The sequence below is a fragment of the Acomys minous genome (genome assembly GCF_964271855.1).
Source record: "Acomys minous genome assembly, chromosome: 19".
Lineage (NCBI taxonomy): Eukaryota > Metazoa > Chordata > Mammalia > Rodentia > Muridae > Acomys > Acomys minous.
In genome coordinates this window covers 16,730,396-16,749,553 of record NC_140499.1, presented here as the reverse complement: position 1 = coordinate 16,749,553, position 19,158 = coordinate 16,730,396, and the positions used below count along the sequence as shown (strand labels likewise).

At 37.6% G+C, this 19,158-nt stretch overlaps 1 protein-coding gene across 5 annotated transcripts in view; it reads right to left on the bottom strand.

The window, feature by feature from the left end:
• AFG2A (AFG2 AAA ATPase homolog A) overlaps positions 1-19,158 on the bottom strand; it is a 164,333-nt gene that overhangs the window by 120,814 nt on the left and 24,361 nt on the right. For all 5 annotated transcript variants that reach the window (XM_084768768.1, XM_084768770.1, XM_084768769.1 and 2 more), the window contains 4 exons: positions 17,745-17,899; positions 3,955-4,164; positions 2,616-2,669; positions 836-915 (listed from right to left, as the gene is read on the bottom strand). In XM_084768768.1, coding sequence (XP_084624894.1) covers positions 836-915; positions 2,616-2,669; positions 3,955-4,164; positions 17,745-17,899 — 499 coding nt within the window. The remainder of the gene's footprint in view (positions 1-835; positions 916-2,615; positions 2,670-3,954; positions 4,165-17,744; positions 17,900-19,158) is intronic.

Here is a 19,158-nt window from a genome sequence, read left to right as displayed (position 1 = left end):
AACATAAATTTTAAAATGTACTAACTTTTCCTGTTTCAGAAAATATTTGTTGGGCCAAAGATTTGGCTAAGGGGTATATCCCATGCACAGCAAGTCCAAAGTCTTGCATTTGAACCCCAGCATCCAAAGGAAAAGTACAGAAAGGATGTGCTGAACTCCCATTTTCAGAAAAGGTCACTACACCATGACAATTTTTAAGTTAATTTTTGAACAATTGACTACATCAGTTATAATACATCTGAAATGCTCCAAAACTCCAAGCCCTTTGAGCATCAGGTCAGCAAGATTTAAGAAAACATTCTAAAACTTAAAGAAATTACAAAAAATTTAAAGCACTTTTTATCCAACCATTTTAGATAATTTACATTCTATTTTATTGTACTCTAAAATCTATATAATACCATCTTTCTTCTCTCTCTCAAGCCGTTTATATTGATGTTGTTTAAAGATGGGATCATTTTATCAACACAAAGCTAAAAACATGAAAATAAGATTTTTGTGTGGGTCATATAGTAAGTTTTTATAATTTGTTTCTCCTATAACAAACAACTGTATTTAATTCAACTTTGTTTTCACTTTTAATTAAATGTTTATATCAATACTATTATTCCTAATATATAGTAATAAGGGATTTTTGAAGATAAACTAAAACTCAAATGCTTCTATTTTATCAATTGTATAGGAAATGATTATATGAGATGATTAGACGAAGTAAGCTGGTAAAGGAGAAATTAACTGCAGACTCAAAAATAGTTTCTTGTAGAAAAATGTGATAACATTTGCATAAAAATATTAACTGCTATTATTTAATATGCTAATATTTAACATTTCTTACCTGCCCCTTTCAACTGCCAAGGCATCAAGTTCATCAAAAAAGATAATGGAAGGTGCCACTGCTCTTGCTTTACGGAATATCTAGCAGAAAGAATATCACAGTAGACAGATTAGCAAATGCCAGAAAATTCCAAAGTTGTTTCCTTCTGAAAATCATTTAGAAGCAAATCTATCATGTACAAAACTGCCAGCCTGATCACTTCATTTATACCTTTTAACAGGTGCCCAAAACTCTGTAGTAGTTGACAAGTAACTTCTTTAGTGATCAACAGACTACCAATAAATACAGTACAGGAGGAAGACAAGGTAAGTGAACAGAAATCCATGCAAATACCAGCTCCACAAGTGCTGTGTGAACTTCAGGAGGCAAACTGACTTCTCAAGATCTCAATTTCCACATTTAGAAAATGATGGTGGTATACATACAGGTAATACATACAGATCTCAGAAGATTAGGGAATGAGTAACAGAGCCAAAGCATAAAACATTTGGCTCAATACGCAGAATTCAATAAATAGTAATAATACCATAAAACACATTTAAAAAACCTGGCCATATAAAATGCTCATATATCTCAAAGTCACACTCATTTTAAGATGTATAGAAAAGTGGTTGACACAAAACCCAGGCAAGAAAAATGTCCAGATCTTATAGGACCATATACTAGATTGCCAACACGCCTAACAAACCACCAGAAGTGTTTTACCCAATGGAACAAACCAAAACAAACAAAGAAAAAACCAATTGCGGAAATAAACTTGGAAGAAGGCAGCATGGACAGAAAAGAAAATTCCAGATATATGTCTCTTATAGCTTTAGACCATTATTTTTGTTCATGTGTTACATCATAAAGAAGCAGGTGCCGCTGGGTGGTGGTGGCTCACACATTAATCCCAGCACTCAGAAGGCAAAGGCAGACAAATCTCTGTGAGTTCGAGGCCAGCCTGGTCTACAGAGTGAATCCAGGACCACCAGGGCTACACAGAGAAACCCTGCCTTGAAAAACTAAAATATAAAACCTTTCTAAAAGGCCATAAAGAAGCAGGTGCCTGTCATTATCAACTAATGTGTCAAAAAGTTCATTATCTACATTTTAAAGCAGAAAAAGCAAAACATAATTTTAAATAAGTTTCTTGTGACAAAACAGTCAGATTTCCATTTCTCCCGACGAGCACTAAAGTCTTCACAAATAAGAACCAATATCCCATGGCTATTTCTGTGTTCTTATCCTCACAGAGTTTCTATGGACATATGGGAACACTGCATGGGGCAGATTAGTGCCTGTTTAGGAAAGTCATGGCATGTGATCAAATGGTGACTCTAGCTGCCCTAACTTGGACCAACAGCTAGAATGAAGCATCATCAGTCAGGAACTGGCATTAAAAGTCAGTTGACAAAAGGAAGATACACTGTCTAAACCACCAAGCAGATGTCTATCAATCCAGTAATGTGAAAATTTCAAATATGAGGCTTGCAATCTAATGTAAAACCTTAAAATGCCATATGTAGACTGACTGCCCATTATAAAGATTGGTATTTCTTTCACAAACATGGCAGGGAAGAGCTGGTAGTTCTTAAAAATAATCTTGGAAGAAATAATTTTGGATAGAAATAAAAGTTAATATGGTATGATAAGAACAAACACAAAATATTAAGGAGTACTCAAATTTTCATTTTGAGTCTTAGCTTGAAGAAAAATGATATGACTTTCTTTACCCAAATCTAAGTAGAAACTACACAGAAGGACGGAAGTGTGCTTCTCTCCGACGTAATCTTCTTACCTCTCTAACTGCTCTTTCAGATTCACCAACATATTTATTCATTAGTTCAGGCCCCTGTAGAAAAAGAGACATGGTTCTATGCATTTTCTTTTTATTAAGAAAAGAAAAGAAATGCACAAAAACAAAGTAAGCAAAAAAAAAAAAAATCCTTTAGCATGCTTACTTCCTCTAGGTGTTGTTTACACCTAAAGATTAAAGCCATTCTGTGTTCGAAAGCCACAAATCAATACAAGAGAAGTTGTGACTAAACATGTTTTATTAATACCTTGCTGCTCACTACCTGATTATCCATCTATAAGTAGTTTTTATGATATACCAGGCATGGTATAGGCACCAAAGATAGAACAGGCTAATTTAGAAGACCAACAGTGTCACACATGTAGATTACTAAGCCAAATCACATCTGCTTATCAGTTTATTCCTAAATCTACTAGATTAGTATAGTAGCCTTATCCGATTAGTGAAAATGTCAGAAACTAAGCAAACAGAACACAACTCGTGCAATCTGTAACACTATCTCAAAGTCCTTAAATGTTTCCACCCACTGTCAGTATCTAAGAGTGTTATCTACAGAGCCCAAAATACAGAAATAATTGTAGTATTGTGTTTTTTTTGCATAGGCAGGCCAGGAATTCTCTTGATAAAATTGCTTAGTACAATCTGATGGAATTTTATTCCTCTCAGAATAACTGGAGCCCAGAAAGAAAGAAATAGATAACCAAAAGGCAGTTCGGACATGGCTATCAGATACTAGACACTATGGAGCTTTATCACAAGGGTGATTATGAGAGTGTGATCATGGGTGGTTAACAGCGTGGGTGGTCCTGAGACTCCTCTGGCAAGGGTACTGCCTAGGAAGTGCCTGCATGGCCTACCTAGAAAGTAAAATGTGCAAGTGATAGAATTACACATAGGCACCGTGAGGAAAAGATCTGGAAATCAGAAGTGCAGCATCAGCACAGAGAAGGCCATTCTGGAGAAACAATTTCTCAAGTAGGAAAATAGCAAGTGTGAGTCAGATGGGCTGCAGGCAAGTAAAAGCACTGAGTAAGGGAGGGGCTGGCAGGAAGGGGGGAAAACGTAAACTGTTCCTGTCAAAAACGTATACTTCCCAACCATTCATTTGAGGGAGGGAGGTGGGAAGACATATCTCTTCAGAGTTTTGACTGTACCACACGAGCTCTAATTAAGCTGGGTATTTGCACCAGTTTATTTCTTATCTTCTCTGCCCATATTTTACTGTCATCTACCTCAAATAAAGAAATAAAAATAAGTCCAACAAAACTGAACAGACATCATACAGGAAGCTAGAGCAGCCACGGAAACTCCCACACCCTACCTTGATAGCTAGGAAGTTCAGCCCACTTTCACTGGCCAGAGCCTTGGCTATCATTGTTTTGGAGCATCCGGGTGGCCCATACAAGAGCACTCCTTTAGGTGGCTGAATACCCATTCTGTGGAAAGACTTAGGATGCTTCAAGGGCCATTCCACAGCCTGTTTCAATTTCAATTTGATATTTTCCAGTCCTCCAATATCTGACCAGGATACCTACAAAACAAAATATTTTTTTCCTAATTGTAATTTGTCTTTGAAGGACAAATGAAGGTTAAGTTCATATGTATGTTCATTGCATTAGGTTAGTATACGCTTAGTAAGTACAGCATGGCCTCCTTATGATACTCACCTCAAGTATTAATAGTACTCCTGCTCAATGTAAAAACGGCACCACAACAGAACACTGCCTTTATTTACTGGGAATTTTGCATGAGTGCTGTAGTTATATCATTTATCCCCTCCCTCTCCACCCTCTCCACCCTCTCGGCCTTGCTAACACACTCAATACCTCAGACTCAGTGCCTCTTATTTACTTATCATCACACACATACACAAATTTTTAAATTGACTTATTGTGTTCATCAGCTGTGACTCATATACATGTGTTTCAGGCTGATCATTTGGGATTAGATACCCTATCAAGGGGACCATCTTGGAGTAGACTGATTCTCCCTCTCTCAGCAGCTATTAACTGCTTGTAGCTCATCATCAAGGGAGTAGATTCTTGTGAGATTTCCCCCTTCCATATGGGCACATCAATTGGTATTGTCACTGTTCAGACCTTGTTTAGGCATCTGTATTTTTGAGATTTCATGGAGCAATCTCCTGCCATATATAGAAGAGATCTTGTATAGATGGCCCACTGGCTTTCTGCCCTCTCTTCCAACATCTTCCTAAGCCTTGGGTGACATTCGTGTTTACAGCTGGGGACCCCATTATGAGTTGTTATTATCTGTATTTTGACAAGTTGTGGATTTCGGTAATGTTCTGCCTCCTGCAAAATAAAGCTTCTTTGATGTGGGTATGTATTTAGATTTTATGTTGGTTTAGGGAAATGGCATTTGTAGGCTCTCTTCTAGGTTTCAAGGCCTCACCAGTCATTGGTCAGAGGCTACATTTACAATACCAGGTCTAAATTTCCTCCTAATCAGAAGGTCTTAAATAAAATCAGATGGCTGTTCGTTATCCCTAGGATATGTGCATCTTTCTGAATATCTTGTCATAAAATAACAGTTTTTAGTCTAAGTTTTCATATGATGGAAAACTAAGAAAAACAAAATATGTCACCAGTAAAATAAATAACAGAATAAGATCCTTAAAAAATTCAAAATTACAAGAAGTAAATTAGTAGTACATAATAGTTAGATATTATAATAATACTAGAGAAAAATGGATTTCTATTTCTGTTTTATACTTACTGCTTCCTATATAAATATTGATTCATGATAGAACTTACTGCTAAGCCTTTTAGGTAACTTTTAAAGTTTGAGTCAGTACTAGAATCTATATGCTGAAGTGAAAGAATTGTCCAAAGCCACACAGACTAACAAATGACAGTATGGGATTCACATCTCATAAATGTCACAGCTAACAGCGATCTGCCCCATTTACAGAAGCAAACACAAGGGTAGAGCAGCTGAGTCACAAGCTCCAAGTCTTAGCAAGAGTGCAAAGTGATAAGGCGCAGGACTGCACTCTTCACCCCACTGCTGTTTCTGTAACTATGCTGCATGCCTTCTCCATATCCAGAAAGGAGAAAGGAAAGATGTAGTGAAATTCTAGTAGAATCATTATATCTAGGGCAAACACTAGAATGAAACAGTTATTTCTTACTGTATCTCGGGTGGGCAGCACACCTGGAATGTCTTGCACTACTGAGTATTGCAAACAGTGCACAATAAGGACTAAAGAAGCTCCAGGGACAGGATGTTTTTCCTTCACAAAGCGTATAGATTAGACTAGGGGTTTTGATATGAGGAACTTGTTTTACCCCAAAACAACTTTTGTGTAACAGTAACTATGCTTCTGCATGGCTATTCGCAGTTCAGATCACCCAGACTGCTGCCACTGAGCCTGAATACACCTTGGAGTGACCCTTTCTTCCATCAATCCACTCAATTCAGAATACTGACAGAAATGTCCCTTTCACTATATAAAATATCAACACTTTTTACATTTTTTTATAAAACTAACAAAATTATATTTAAGTATAGCTTTGTAAATTCTTGAGATCTTTGCCTTTAAACCTGCTTCTTTTCTCTACTAAGAAATATCTCTGAAATAAAGTTGAGGTGTTTTGCAGGGTAATGGGAGGAAGGTCGCACCATAAAGCCTGGCTATTCTGGAACTGCTGTGTAGACAAGGCTAGGGCAGAGCCCACAGACATCAGCCTTCCTCTGCCTCTGCCACTAGTGTGCTGTAAAGACACGTATCACCTGTAAAGGATTCTTTACAAATGCAGTTCAGGACACAGGCTATGAACTAGATAATGTGCTAAGAAAACACAAGAGTAAGACATAAATACCAAGTTCGAAAAACTAGGAATGGTACATACATACACATGTACATTCGTATGTATACTTCCAATAGAAAGGGCACTGAGTACATTAAAAAACAAAACAGAAAGACATTTCGGGAGCTTCCAGGAAGAAAAAATTAATTCCAGGTGGAAGATGGTTTGAAAGCCAACTCCCAGATGAGAGGTAAGATGTGAGAACAAAAAGGGGGGGAGACACTCAATAATGAAGTCACAGAGCAGAGGACCTTAGAGGGTAAATAAAGCAGATCAATATACTCTAAACATAGTAAGTTTTGAAAGCTTTTAATCTAGATGTTGTCTGATCTATGCTTAAGAAAAAATTCTACAAGATTTATTGATGAAGCAGCAAAGTAAAGGGGGTAGAGGTGATAAAACAATACAAAACAAAACAAACAACAAACCAGTTTGAACCTAACTAAATGAGCTGGGCGTGGTGGCGCACGCCTTTAATCCCAGCACTCGGGAGGCAGAGGTAGGTGGATCGCTGTGAGTTCAAGGCCAGCCTGGTCTACAAAGTGAGTCCAGGACAGCCAAGGCTACACAGAGAAACCCTATCTCGAAAAAAACCAAAAACCAAAAAGAACCTAACTAAATGTACAAAAATTCAGGGTAGCTTTCCATTTTCTCATTTTTAGTGACAACAAAAATGAGTAAGTTCACCTGAAGTATCATTAAGTTTAGTGAGATTGGTGATCTGACTCGTATCCTTCTTACAGGATGCCACCACTCAGCTGATGTGCATGCCAGATTTAAACAAAACAAAGCCACGTTTCCCTTGCATGGGAAGTATTTGTTGAGGTCAGTATCCAATAAAGGCAAAGACATAGCTGAGTCTGTTTCTATCTGTGCCTTATGCTTTCTGAGCCTATAGTCACTCCTAGGTATTTTAATAGTAGGTGGTGCTGGAATACAGATTTGCATAACTACTGTAGACCTAGAGACATGAAATAGAAATTTGGTAGGCAGTGTTGGCATGTAGTCCCATAAAGTAATCCCTAACAAATTCATTTTATTCATGAGGCTGGTCTTGTATGAGCAAATCAAGTCCCAGTCCACAGAACGCACTTTTGTTGTCTCCCTGTAGATGCCTATAGGCTCATATATTTGAATGCTTAGTCACTAGGGAGAGGTACTATTTGAGAAGGATTAGATGGTGCGGCCTTGCTGGAGGAAATACATCATGGACAGTGGGTTGAAGTTTCAAAACACCATGCCAGGTCCAGTCTCTCTTAAGGACCAGGATGTAGCTCTCAGCTATGTTCCAGTGCCTACCTGAGTGCAGCCATGCACACCCATGTTTTCTTTTGCTGACTTCTGATATTAATAATTACTAAACCTAAAATTAGCCTTCATATTGTAGCCCGTGAGTCTAGAACCTTAACCCATGGACAATGACTGGCAGAATCATACCTACTGTTTACCAGAGAGGGCAACAGTGACTAGAATGAACTGGTGTGCCTCTGACAGAAGTACACCCTGAGAAGCATTCCTACGTGTACATTCCAACTTCTTTGATTTGTTCTTTGTAGTAATTTGTATTCTGAAAGCATTCAAACATAGACAAAAGATGGTCAAATACACGTAAGATTTATACTCCAAACAACTAGCCAGCTTTAGTATTCCCCACATCTACTTTAGAGAGAGCACTGTCTTTCTATAACAGTATGCACATTGGCATAACCAATTTTTGAATTTTCTGATTTTTTCTTAACAGTAAGCTGAAGAGATGTCACTTTATAACAACATATGTCCTATAAAAATATTCTTAGAATTTTTTAAATGATAGTAAAGAATGAACTATGGATCACAGGTACAGAGAATTCGCAAAGCTAATCTAGTTAACCTGACAGCAAGGCACCAAACGGTGGTCTCATCAGAGTTTTCAGTTTAGTGCTTTCCACTGCAATACATGTGTATGTGCATGCCTCTCCTCACACGTACACACTCATAGAAAGGATATCCTAGGAAGTGTGCACACTGAACTAGCAGCACTGCAGCATGTCATAAATGTGGACATCAGAGATGCAACTTCTATAAGTTGCAAGAATGAAAATGACGGCGTACTCTGAAATCCTGGGAGCCATTCACTTTTGACTCTGTTGTCTGTAATGGATAAGCTTTAAAAACTTCAATTCTATTCTCACAAATGGATAGGAAGAATGTGTTACCTCCTGTCTACGAACTGCCTCACAATACAACCTGATAGTCTTAAGTAAAATTTTGTATCCTCAGGATGTTTGGCTTTCAGTCTTTAACAATCAGTCACTCCAACCTAGTGCTCCCTACCAACCCTTAGTAACTGCCCTTTTATGGCCAAATACAACCTGCAGCAAATCCCGGAACTAAGATCAGCATGCAGATGAGTGGGCTGGTTCTGGATAGATGCTATGCAGAAAGGCAAACTGTGTCCTTCAAGTGAATTGTTAAAGAAAATCCCATATGTCACCTGATGCCTATGCATAATTGGGTATGCATATGTTTAAGTCACATTATCATGGGAAAGGATACTCACAGTGAACAGGTTTATTCTATAACTCTAACCTATCAATAAAAATATAAAACTACCCTCCCCCTAATTATTACAACTAAAATGCCTTTATAGTCTTCCTACCTTGTATTATGCTGAAACTTACAACTTAAGAGAAATGAAGTCAATTTTGAGGAATTATCTTTTATATGTCCTAGAAGCCAAAGGAAGACAGTATCTTCAGAAATCTATCTATACTTTGCAAACGCTGAAAGGTAACCTGAAATACATACAGTCTCGCTCTAAAGAAATAAAATACATGTTTTAACTCTAGTAATAACCACCTTAAATTTTTTTGGCAATTGTGAAATATGAGAAAGCACATAGTTGAAAACTGCATGTATAAGACTTACTTAATGATACCAGAATGTTAAAAATATAGTAATGTTCACTTTCTTGCCTGACTATAAAGATAGCTGACATAAGAACACAATATTAGAAATTATGAGAGGATGTAAGAATTGTATGTATTTCTGTCTTAAAAGTCGTCACTGCCATCACTGGGGTTTTGTACACATTCATAATTTTTCCTTTTTGTTTTTTAAAGTTTCATGCCTTTTAAACATACTATTTTCTACAACTAAGAATGATGAACAATGAGTCTAAATCTGAAACACTACTCACTGAGACTTTGCATCATTTACTCTACCTCCTTAAATTTCTTCCTAGTTTATAAGATAAAAACAATAAATACCTCAAATTCATTATGAGGCTTGGGATATGGGATTTACTAAGTGTCCCTATATTTAGATGTCTGGAAGATGGTCACTATTATATTTTGAAAGATCAGTGGCAAAAAAGCAAAGAAGTCAATGAATTTGTAATTTTACTGAGTAATAGTTATCATAATTATTCTTCATTTTTAGGGCTTTTTTTTTTGGTGTTGTAATCACTACAATCCTTAAACTAAAGGCAAACCAGTTGTCTTGATTTTAGCACTTGAAAATAAAAACAACAACAGAAACCTGATTAGCCCTTCCTATGTGCTAAGAAAATAATTTAAAAAATAAGAATAATCTTAATATTAGCTTTGACGATTTACTTTTGCAAGATAAAGTCCTAAGACATATAAGGAACCTGTGGGAAAAGATGGGTGTATAAAAAGGATTAACGCCACCATGAAATCATAAAGAGCTGGAACTGGCTGATTTACCACTTTAACTTCAGACAGTATTAGTTTTCAAGACTGTATCTTTCAATCAACACTAAGCTAAAATTTCTAGGACTGTCCTAGTAAGTTGCCGTCTACCTTACCTAGCAGAGAGCTCTTACAAACCTCACTAGATGCTCTATGACTGGCCCTTTCTTCTTCTGCCTCTGTCCTTTAAATTTTTTCTTAATGCAAATACAGTTAAAAGTAAAGCAGCAGCTTCTGTCAAACAAGCAGATAAGGGAAAATTCTACACATTAAAAAAAAAATGTGTTATCTTTTAAGACATCTAGACAAGCACTCCAACAGAACATTGTAATTATACATCCATACAAGCCCAAGAACTCAATAATCAGATTAAAAACATAAAGTTAAAGCAGTGCAAACAAACAAACATTAAAAAACAAAACAAAACAAAACCTTTAAAGGCAAGTTCCATAGGGGAAACAAACTAACAAAGCGGCTTCAGATCCTGGGGCGGTTGCTGAGAGGATGGTGTCAGCTCCATAGGGACTGCTGATCTTTAATGAGGAGCCAAGTTCTATGCTGTCAGAAACAAAAACCCTTAAAGGTGGTATTTTACAGAATATATTGTGACAAAAAGTACCTCACACTTTGGTTAATAAGCTAGCTACCTGTAAGAGACAGGCAGTGGGTTAGCAACTGTTCCAAAGTTCTTACTGGGCCAACAATAACTTTGCAACATTAAAATACATATACTCATCCAAAATAAAAAAGGCAAACCCCAGATGCTTCTTTAATAGAGATCAGAAATGTGCTTAGATAGCAATGGAAAAGGTTAAAAAAAAAAAAAAAAAAAAAGAGCATCACACACCCACAGGCCGTTTTCTGTGCCATAAAGATGATAATCTAATAAGGCTTCCCTAAAAGAAGTCTGAGCTTTAGTTCCACTATGGTGCCCAGAAGGCTCTGTAGATATCTCTCCTGCTCAATAAAACACACACACAGAGCACTACTCCTAAGTATACATACAGGTGTAATATATGTTGCCACTGTACTTCAACATTTGTATAAATGTAAGAGATAAATATTAGGTTTAACCTAATATTTAGTTTTCCACTTATACTGTGAAGGGAAAGCTATTTAATTTTAGCATAGCAATCAGGATTGCAAGCAATAGTAACAACCTTTCCACTAGCTTGTACTGTCTCTTATTTCTCCTAAAATGTAAGGTATAAAAAGCAGGATGAAGGTGTTAAACTCTAAAATATTTCATATGATTGAAATTGCATTGTTATTTTTGGCACTACATATTTCCTGGTTAAAATTAATCTATTTCCCAAATGTGCTTTCCTGTTCTATTTTATTACTTAAAACCATAAAAATGTACAGGACAAACTGCCAGGAAGACTAGGATCTTGGGAGCAATAGAAGACACTTCTCTGTCTAGACAACAAGAAGCAAAATCAAAACAAATAAAATGAAAATAAAAGTCTGCAAAGAATCAACATGAATTAACAGAGTTTCTACAGGTTCTATCATCTAATCCAAGAAAAACACATCTTACTTACCAACGTGTCATGAAAACCTTGGAGAAAGAGAGAAGGGGTGGGGGAGAGACAGAGACAGACAGAGACACACAAACCCACACAGACAGAGACAAATGTTTCTGGTATTTAAAATGCAGAAACTCAAAATTCCTTATAATTATCCTAAGGGTTTATGAAGAATGGAACATAATTATAGTCAATTAAATTGTTTCGCTCAAACTTTACAACAGGAAAGAGCTACTAATGAGTTCATCTGATGAAATCCAACTGACAAGTCACATCTAGAGGTAGGCTCATCTGAAAAGGTGCCAGAAGAAAACACAACAGTACACTTGGAATATCTAATTAGTGAAACAGACTTCTGATGGTTTATACAAGTGGTATGCTACCTCCAAAACAGGATTTGAGCAATGTTTACTTAAGAAGTGACATTATTTTGATGGCCATCTCCCTGAAGCTAATGTGGGTTTATTTTAAGTACTAGAACTTTACAGTTAGCCTAGAGGCACTGATGTCCAGGTATTAAGACCACAGTCCTGCACCTCAAACAGCTCTCATGGACCAGGGCAGACATTTACGTCTGCCCCTGAAGTTTTACTCTAGCCTACTCCAGCACCGCGTTGGTCTTCAGGGCTCAAGCTCTAGGTTTATCATCACACCATCAAGCCTAAGCCCTGCAGACCCAGGTTGTAGGCCAGAACTCACAGAACAAGATATCAGGTCTTCCCATTTGCTGATCCAGGAACCAGACCAGACCAGACCGTGTGAGGCTTAAGCAGCAAATCAGCACGCAGAACCTGGGACCTCCAAATGAGCTAATTGGTGAAGACATTTCTTTTTGTTTGTTTGTGTTTGTTTTTCAAGACAGAGTTTCTCTTGTAGTCCTGGCTATGCTGGACTTGCTTTATAGACCAGGCTGGCCTTGAAATCAGTGATCTGCCTGCCTCTACCTCCCAAGTGCTGGGATTAAAAGGTGTGAGTCACCATGCCTGGCTTATGAAGACATTTCTGGAAGCTAATCTATAAACACCATAAGAGACTGTCACTTCATCTACATAGATAACAGCAAAAGGCCACAAAGATCACAAGTAAGAAAATGATGCCACCAAAGCGACAAATTAAATCACTTGTACTATACCTGAAAGAATTGAGTATCTAGGACCACAAGACAGGCAAAGTTGCTTGTATATAAACACATGCATACTAAATAGAAATTTAACAAAAATAATATCTGGAAAACTACAAATTGATGAACAAAACCCTCAAAATAGCCACCTTAAAAAGGTCAGTAAATTACAAAGGGCCACAGATAAACAATTACATAAACTCAAGAAAGTAATACATAACTAAGGGAATTCAAGAGAGAAACATAAGAACCAAAGGGAAGTTCTAATACGGAAGAACACAGTGACTACTAATCAAGCTACAATCTGTAGATCCAGAGACATTAGATACAGAGGAAGGGGCTAGGGTGGATGCATGGATTGTATTCAGAGGGAGAAATAGAACAGATTGTATGGGTGGACTGGGGTCAAGAGGAAAGGGAACAAGAGGTCTAGATGGGGAGGAGAAAGAGAGATATGGTAGAGGGAGAGAATGTGGACAAAAAGCTAGAATTGAGCAGCATTTGGAGGATTATATAGAAACCTAGTGCAGTGGAACCTTCCTAAAATATAAGAAGGTGATCCTAATGAGGTCTCCTAACAATGGGGGGTGTGAAGTCTAACCTTGGCTATCTCTTGTTACTAAACAAGGCTTCCAGTAGGGAGACTGGGTTGCACTTAGTTGAGTTGTTGGCCAAGGAAGTCACATGAAAATCCCCAAATCACCAAGATTGTTGTTAAAGACAATGTTGTCAGTTAAATACAAACTGACAGGAGGGCACCATTGCTGAATACAACACCCAGACAGCTCACTGAACATGGAGAAGTCCAGCTAGTGCCTACATGGAGCCTTCACTCACATTATTGCATTCTCTCTGGTTTGGAAAGGTTACCAAAAGAGAAATGTAAACACCAATCCACCCACAAAATCTTCAAACTACAATCTGTCCTGCCTGCAAAATAATGTTAGGGCAATGGTGTCACAGAACTTGTGTAAAGAGCCAACCAATGTCTGATTTAAGGCCCACATCCCAAGGTGGAACCCATACCAACACTTGCCTAGGTGACCAAGAACCAGAGATTAGCTATCCAGAGACCTAGGGTTAAAAAAAAAAGTATCAATAAAATGACTCCTAATGATATTCTGCTATATTCCTAAAATCAGTGCCTTATTCATCAGAGAAGCTTCCTCTGGCAAAATACAGTAACAGATGGACAGACCAACAGGGGATGTCTCTATCAAATCCCTCCCCTCAGGGAACGCTGTGGAAGAGAAGAAAGAAAGAGTGTGAGCTAGAAGAGATGGAGGATACCAGGAGAACGGGCCCTCTGAATCAATTGAGCAAAGCTCCTATGAACTTGTATGAGACTGAAGCAGCAAGCACAGAGCTTTCTGCACCAGGTCCTCTGTGTATATATTACAGCTTTTTAAAAAAGTAATTTACTCAGATTACATCTCAATTGTTATTCCCTCACTTTTATCTTCCCATTCCCCCACTCCCTCCCTCTTTCACCCTATTCCCCTCCCACACACCTGTGACAGAGACCTAATAGGTTGTATTCATATGGTGGGGGAGGAGGTCCCTTTATATTACAGTTTTCGTAGCTTAGTATTTTTATGGAACTCCTGAGTGGAAGGAGTGAACTTCTGATTTTTTTGTTTGTGTTCCAAGACAGGGTTTCTCTGAGTAACAGTCCTAGCTGTCCTGGACTCAATTTGTAGACCAGGCTGGTCTCAAACTCTGGTCTCAATCTGCCTGCCTCTGGCTCCCTCAGTGCTGGGATTATAGGTGGGATTTCTTATTCTTTTATCACTCTTAGGACTCTTTTCCTTCTGTAAGACTGTCTTGTCCAACTTTGATATACCAGGTTTTGCTTTATCTTATTGTATTTTATTTGGTCATGTTTGGTTGTTATCTCCTAGAAGTCTGTTCTTTTGTAATGAAGAAAGGGGGAGTAGGGGAGGGGAGGGAAGGGGAGGAGAGGGAAGAGAAAGGGAGGCAGGGAGGAACTGAGAGGAGAAGGGGGGAAACAAACAAAATAATATTATTGTATGAGACAAGAATCTATGTTCAGTAAAAAGAAAATAATTAAAGAAAAAAAGAAATAAAGAAATTCTTAAAACTGAAGAACTAGCCCACCAAGCAGATGAAAGAATCTACACAGTGTATCTTTTGAAATTACCTAGCATGTGGGAACAGCAGTGAAATAAGCCTACAGGACTCATGGAATGCCACCAAGCAAATGAATGTAAATGGCATAAAAAGTCCTAGAAGGGGCAAAGAAAGGGGCTGAGAGCTTAGTGCTTAGAGAGATTACAGCAGAAGACTTACTGGCAGACGGACATACAGAATGACAGAATGTCTAACAACTAAAATGTCAAGGGATGCTGAAGCAGCCAGAGAAAAGCAGACAGATCATCTTGCACACTGCATCCTCATCCCCAGTTAGGGTTTTTAGCAGAAACCTTGCAAGCTAGGAAGGCTGAAATGACTTTTCACTTTGTGGAACTGAGGATGGAAACAGGGCCTTGGGCACAGCAGGTAAAAACAAAAACAAAAACACCCAAACAAACAAAAAACAAAAAAGCCTTTAGAAATGAAGGAAAATGAATGACTTTACCAGACAAACAAAATAGCTCTATCTGGCTTATAGAAAATGGCAACTGGCAATTTTCAATTTGAAGAAAACGGATGCTAACAACAAAATATATACTCCCTATTATGATAACAGCATACTAAAATTCAGACAGTGTAATCCTGTTAACAATGGTGCATACATCATTAACTCTACTACAAATCTAAAGGCCAAAAGGATTAGTAGTAACACAATAACTTGTAAAGACAAATGATACATAACTGACTGATGTTAAGTGTGATGAGTGTTACATGTGCAGCTGCAGCCATCTATTTAAAATACACTTCAAACTATTAGAAATCACAGGTAAGCCTAATCAAAAAAGAAGTCTATAACAGACACAGAAATGATGAGGAAAGAATCAAGACAGACAGATAATCAAGACAGACACACACCCACATACCCACAGACACAGACACAGGCCTCACCAGCACAAAGGAGGACAACAAAAGAACAAAGGGACCATAAAATAGAAAATACCTTAGGTCTAGATAGATGTTTTAAGTTGATAAAGATGAGATATGGCATAAACTGATTTACATTCAGAATTTTAGACTCACCAAGCTAGGAAAGATGTTTTCTTCAAGGCTGCCAAATACAAATAGCCAAAATACTATGAATGTAACATGTATATAATTCCTGATTGTTTCATGGTTCATCTTGCTGTAGACAGTTTATTATATATGTGTGTGTGTAATAATATAAATGTATATATAAAAATATTAATTTAAAAATTGTATAAAAAAAGACAAAACATAAAACAACAATAACAAAAAAAGAAAATACCATAGCAGTAAGGAGCTCATGTGTAGCAACAGCTATTATTAATAATCATCCAGATCATGTTTTCCTTGAAATCAGGCACAGCTGGATCATGAGGGACATTACAAAACTCACACGTAACTGGTACTTTCTATTCCCATGAAACTGTGTGTAATGAACTCTGAAGAAACATTAAATATCTTTAGTTGATAATGATCAAATTTGTTTGTCCTAAAATTAAACCCACTAATATTTTCCAAGAAACTAAACTTACTATAAAAAGTTAAAATACAACCCAACTTAGCAATTTCAACTTTACTCTTGGTCATCTACTTGAGTAGGGGAAAAATCTTACATTCATAGAGTACCAGTTCATATAGCTTTAATCAAAGTAGTAAAAAACTGGAGGCAAAGGAGATACCATCAATAATATATTTATTAGAATACTGCTACAGTTTGGATATTATCAGTGAGCCAAGTTGAATGGGTGAGCTCCCAGTTCAGTGAGACACTTTCTCAACATTAAAGTGGAGACCAACTGAGGAAGCTATCAACAGTGACCTCCACATAGATATGCACTTACGCACACTTACAAACAAGTATGTGCACGCACACACACCACACACCTTCTCCACCCGGCTCTGAATCCTTAACAGGCAGAAGGAGCAGCAGTTCATGGCCATGCTCACTACACAGTGAGCTCAACTAGCCTGGACTCGTTGAGGTTCTCTCTCAGAAAAACAAACAGTAAAACATTCTATAATATTTCTTGTATAAGATATATTACCTGGGCATTTTTATATAGTTACATAAAGCTGACTTAACATAACCACTCAAATAAAATAGAACAAATTGATACATATTATTTGGGCCAGTGGTTCTCAACCTTCCTAATGCTGCGACCCTTTACTATATAGTTTTTCATGTTGTGGTGACTTCCAACCATAAAAGTATTTCACTGCTACTTCATAACTGTAATTTTGCTAGTATTATGAATTTTAAAGTAAATACCTGATATGCCTCCCCCCCAAAGAGGTTACAGCTCACAAATTGTGAACCACTGATTTAGATGAATTTCCAGGGAATTATGCTAAGTGAATATGCTAATTCTAGAAAGTTGTATGCAGTATGATTTCATTTATATTACCTTCTTAAAATAATGAAAGTTTAGAAATGAGATGAGGACAAATGAAATGAGGACTGAGTTAGGTATGATTATGAAAACACAGTGTGAGAACTCTTGAGGTGATAATTTGAGTGTAGTGATAAACCCCATAGACCTAAACACAACAGTTACTCAAAGTCCAAATAGGAATAAGTCACAGCAGCAGTTTTGGGCATTGTGTGTCTGTGTACCCTATCCAGTTTTGCAAGATGCTGCCACAAGGAAAACCAGGTAAAGGATGTAAAACAAAAGGCCTCTCTGAGTTACCTGAGAACTTCAGTCGTAACTGTCTCAAAAGAACACTTTACTTAAAATGTGTATTTTAAAAGGGTTAGCCTAGTAAGCCAGCTAGTCTGAGTTTCCTTAAGAACATTATTCAAATAGTAAGCTGGCACTTACATTTGGGACATCAATTGCTACCTCTCTCATAGCACTAGGCCTGACGTCATTCATCCCCTGTAAGAAATCATTGAGGGTAATCTTCACCAAGCCAGCCACCTTGCTATCAGGGAGGTTAGGCTGCTTCCTCAGGACTCTTCGCAAGGCATACAGACCTAAAAGAGAAAAAGAAAACAAAACTGATCACTTATTCCATAGATATGACTAGGTAACTATAGTACTCCAAGCTCTGTGGGTATTACAGCATTTACAGTATTTTGTACTTAAGGTATATATGGATGAAGGGAGAGGTTAATGGTGAAGGGGACAGAAACACATGGAAAATTACAGCAAACCCAAGCGCTTAAGGTAGGCAGTGGAAACACAACAAACTGAAATTACATACAAGAAGACAGGTACTTTGCAAACATAAAACAATATACAAATAACATTTACAAAGAAAATAAAAGTTTATCAACCTAATGTTTAAGGTGTCCTTAAAATAAGCCCAATAAACCAGACGTAGTGCTGCACGCCTTTAGTCCCAGGACATGCGGAGGCAGAGGCAGGTGGATCTCTGTGAGTTGGAGACCAGCCTGGTCTACAAAGCGAGTCCGGAGAGCCAGAAAAACCCTGTATTGAAAAACTAAAACTAAAACAAAACAAAAGTATAATACTAACATGCCTTTTACTACTGCTCTTTTTCTGAATACATAAAAACCAAGCTGCAAGATTAGAGAGAATGAGAGAAGATTGGAAAGGAGATATATAGTTGGTTCTTGGAAACAGTATTTTGAAACACAGAGAAGAGATGACTTGAGAGTTAGGCACACACAAGGTCTGAGAGAGACTAGAGATGGAAGAATGAAGGCAGAAGGCTCCTTCAGGAAAGTTGGTGGCTTAAAAACAAGAACTGTTTTCTTCTTAAAAGAGAGATGTAACAGGAAGAGTAGTATCACAATAATAATCCACTAAAAAAACATGCTCAAGGACATAAACTTTAGAGATGTTAAAGAGCTTAAAAGATGGCTCTGAAGCCAAGTATGGTGGTGCACCTTTAACCCCAGCACTCCGAGGGGAGAGGCAGCTGGATCTCTTTTTGTGAGTTCTAAGACAGCCTGGTCTACAAAGAGAGTTCTAGGACAGACAGGATAGTTATACAGAGAAACGCTGTCTGGAGGGGCGGTGGGGGGAGAAAGACGGCTCTAACCAGAATCATCAGATAATGCTAAGTTCTTTGTTTTTGATATTTTCTTACAGTTCAAATACCGACAAAACCAAATATGCAACTACCTCTTTCATACGCCAGGTATGAAGCTTCAATTGTACGGAGCTGTAGCAGAAGCTGGAGTGCAGATTCTTATCTGTAGGCGGCCGCTCCATATAGGTCATATAATTGAATGTGTGTTAACAAAATAATCTGGCAATAGTTAAC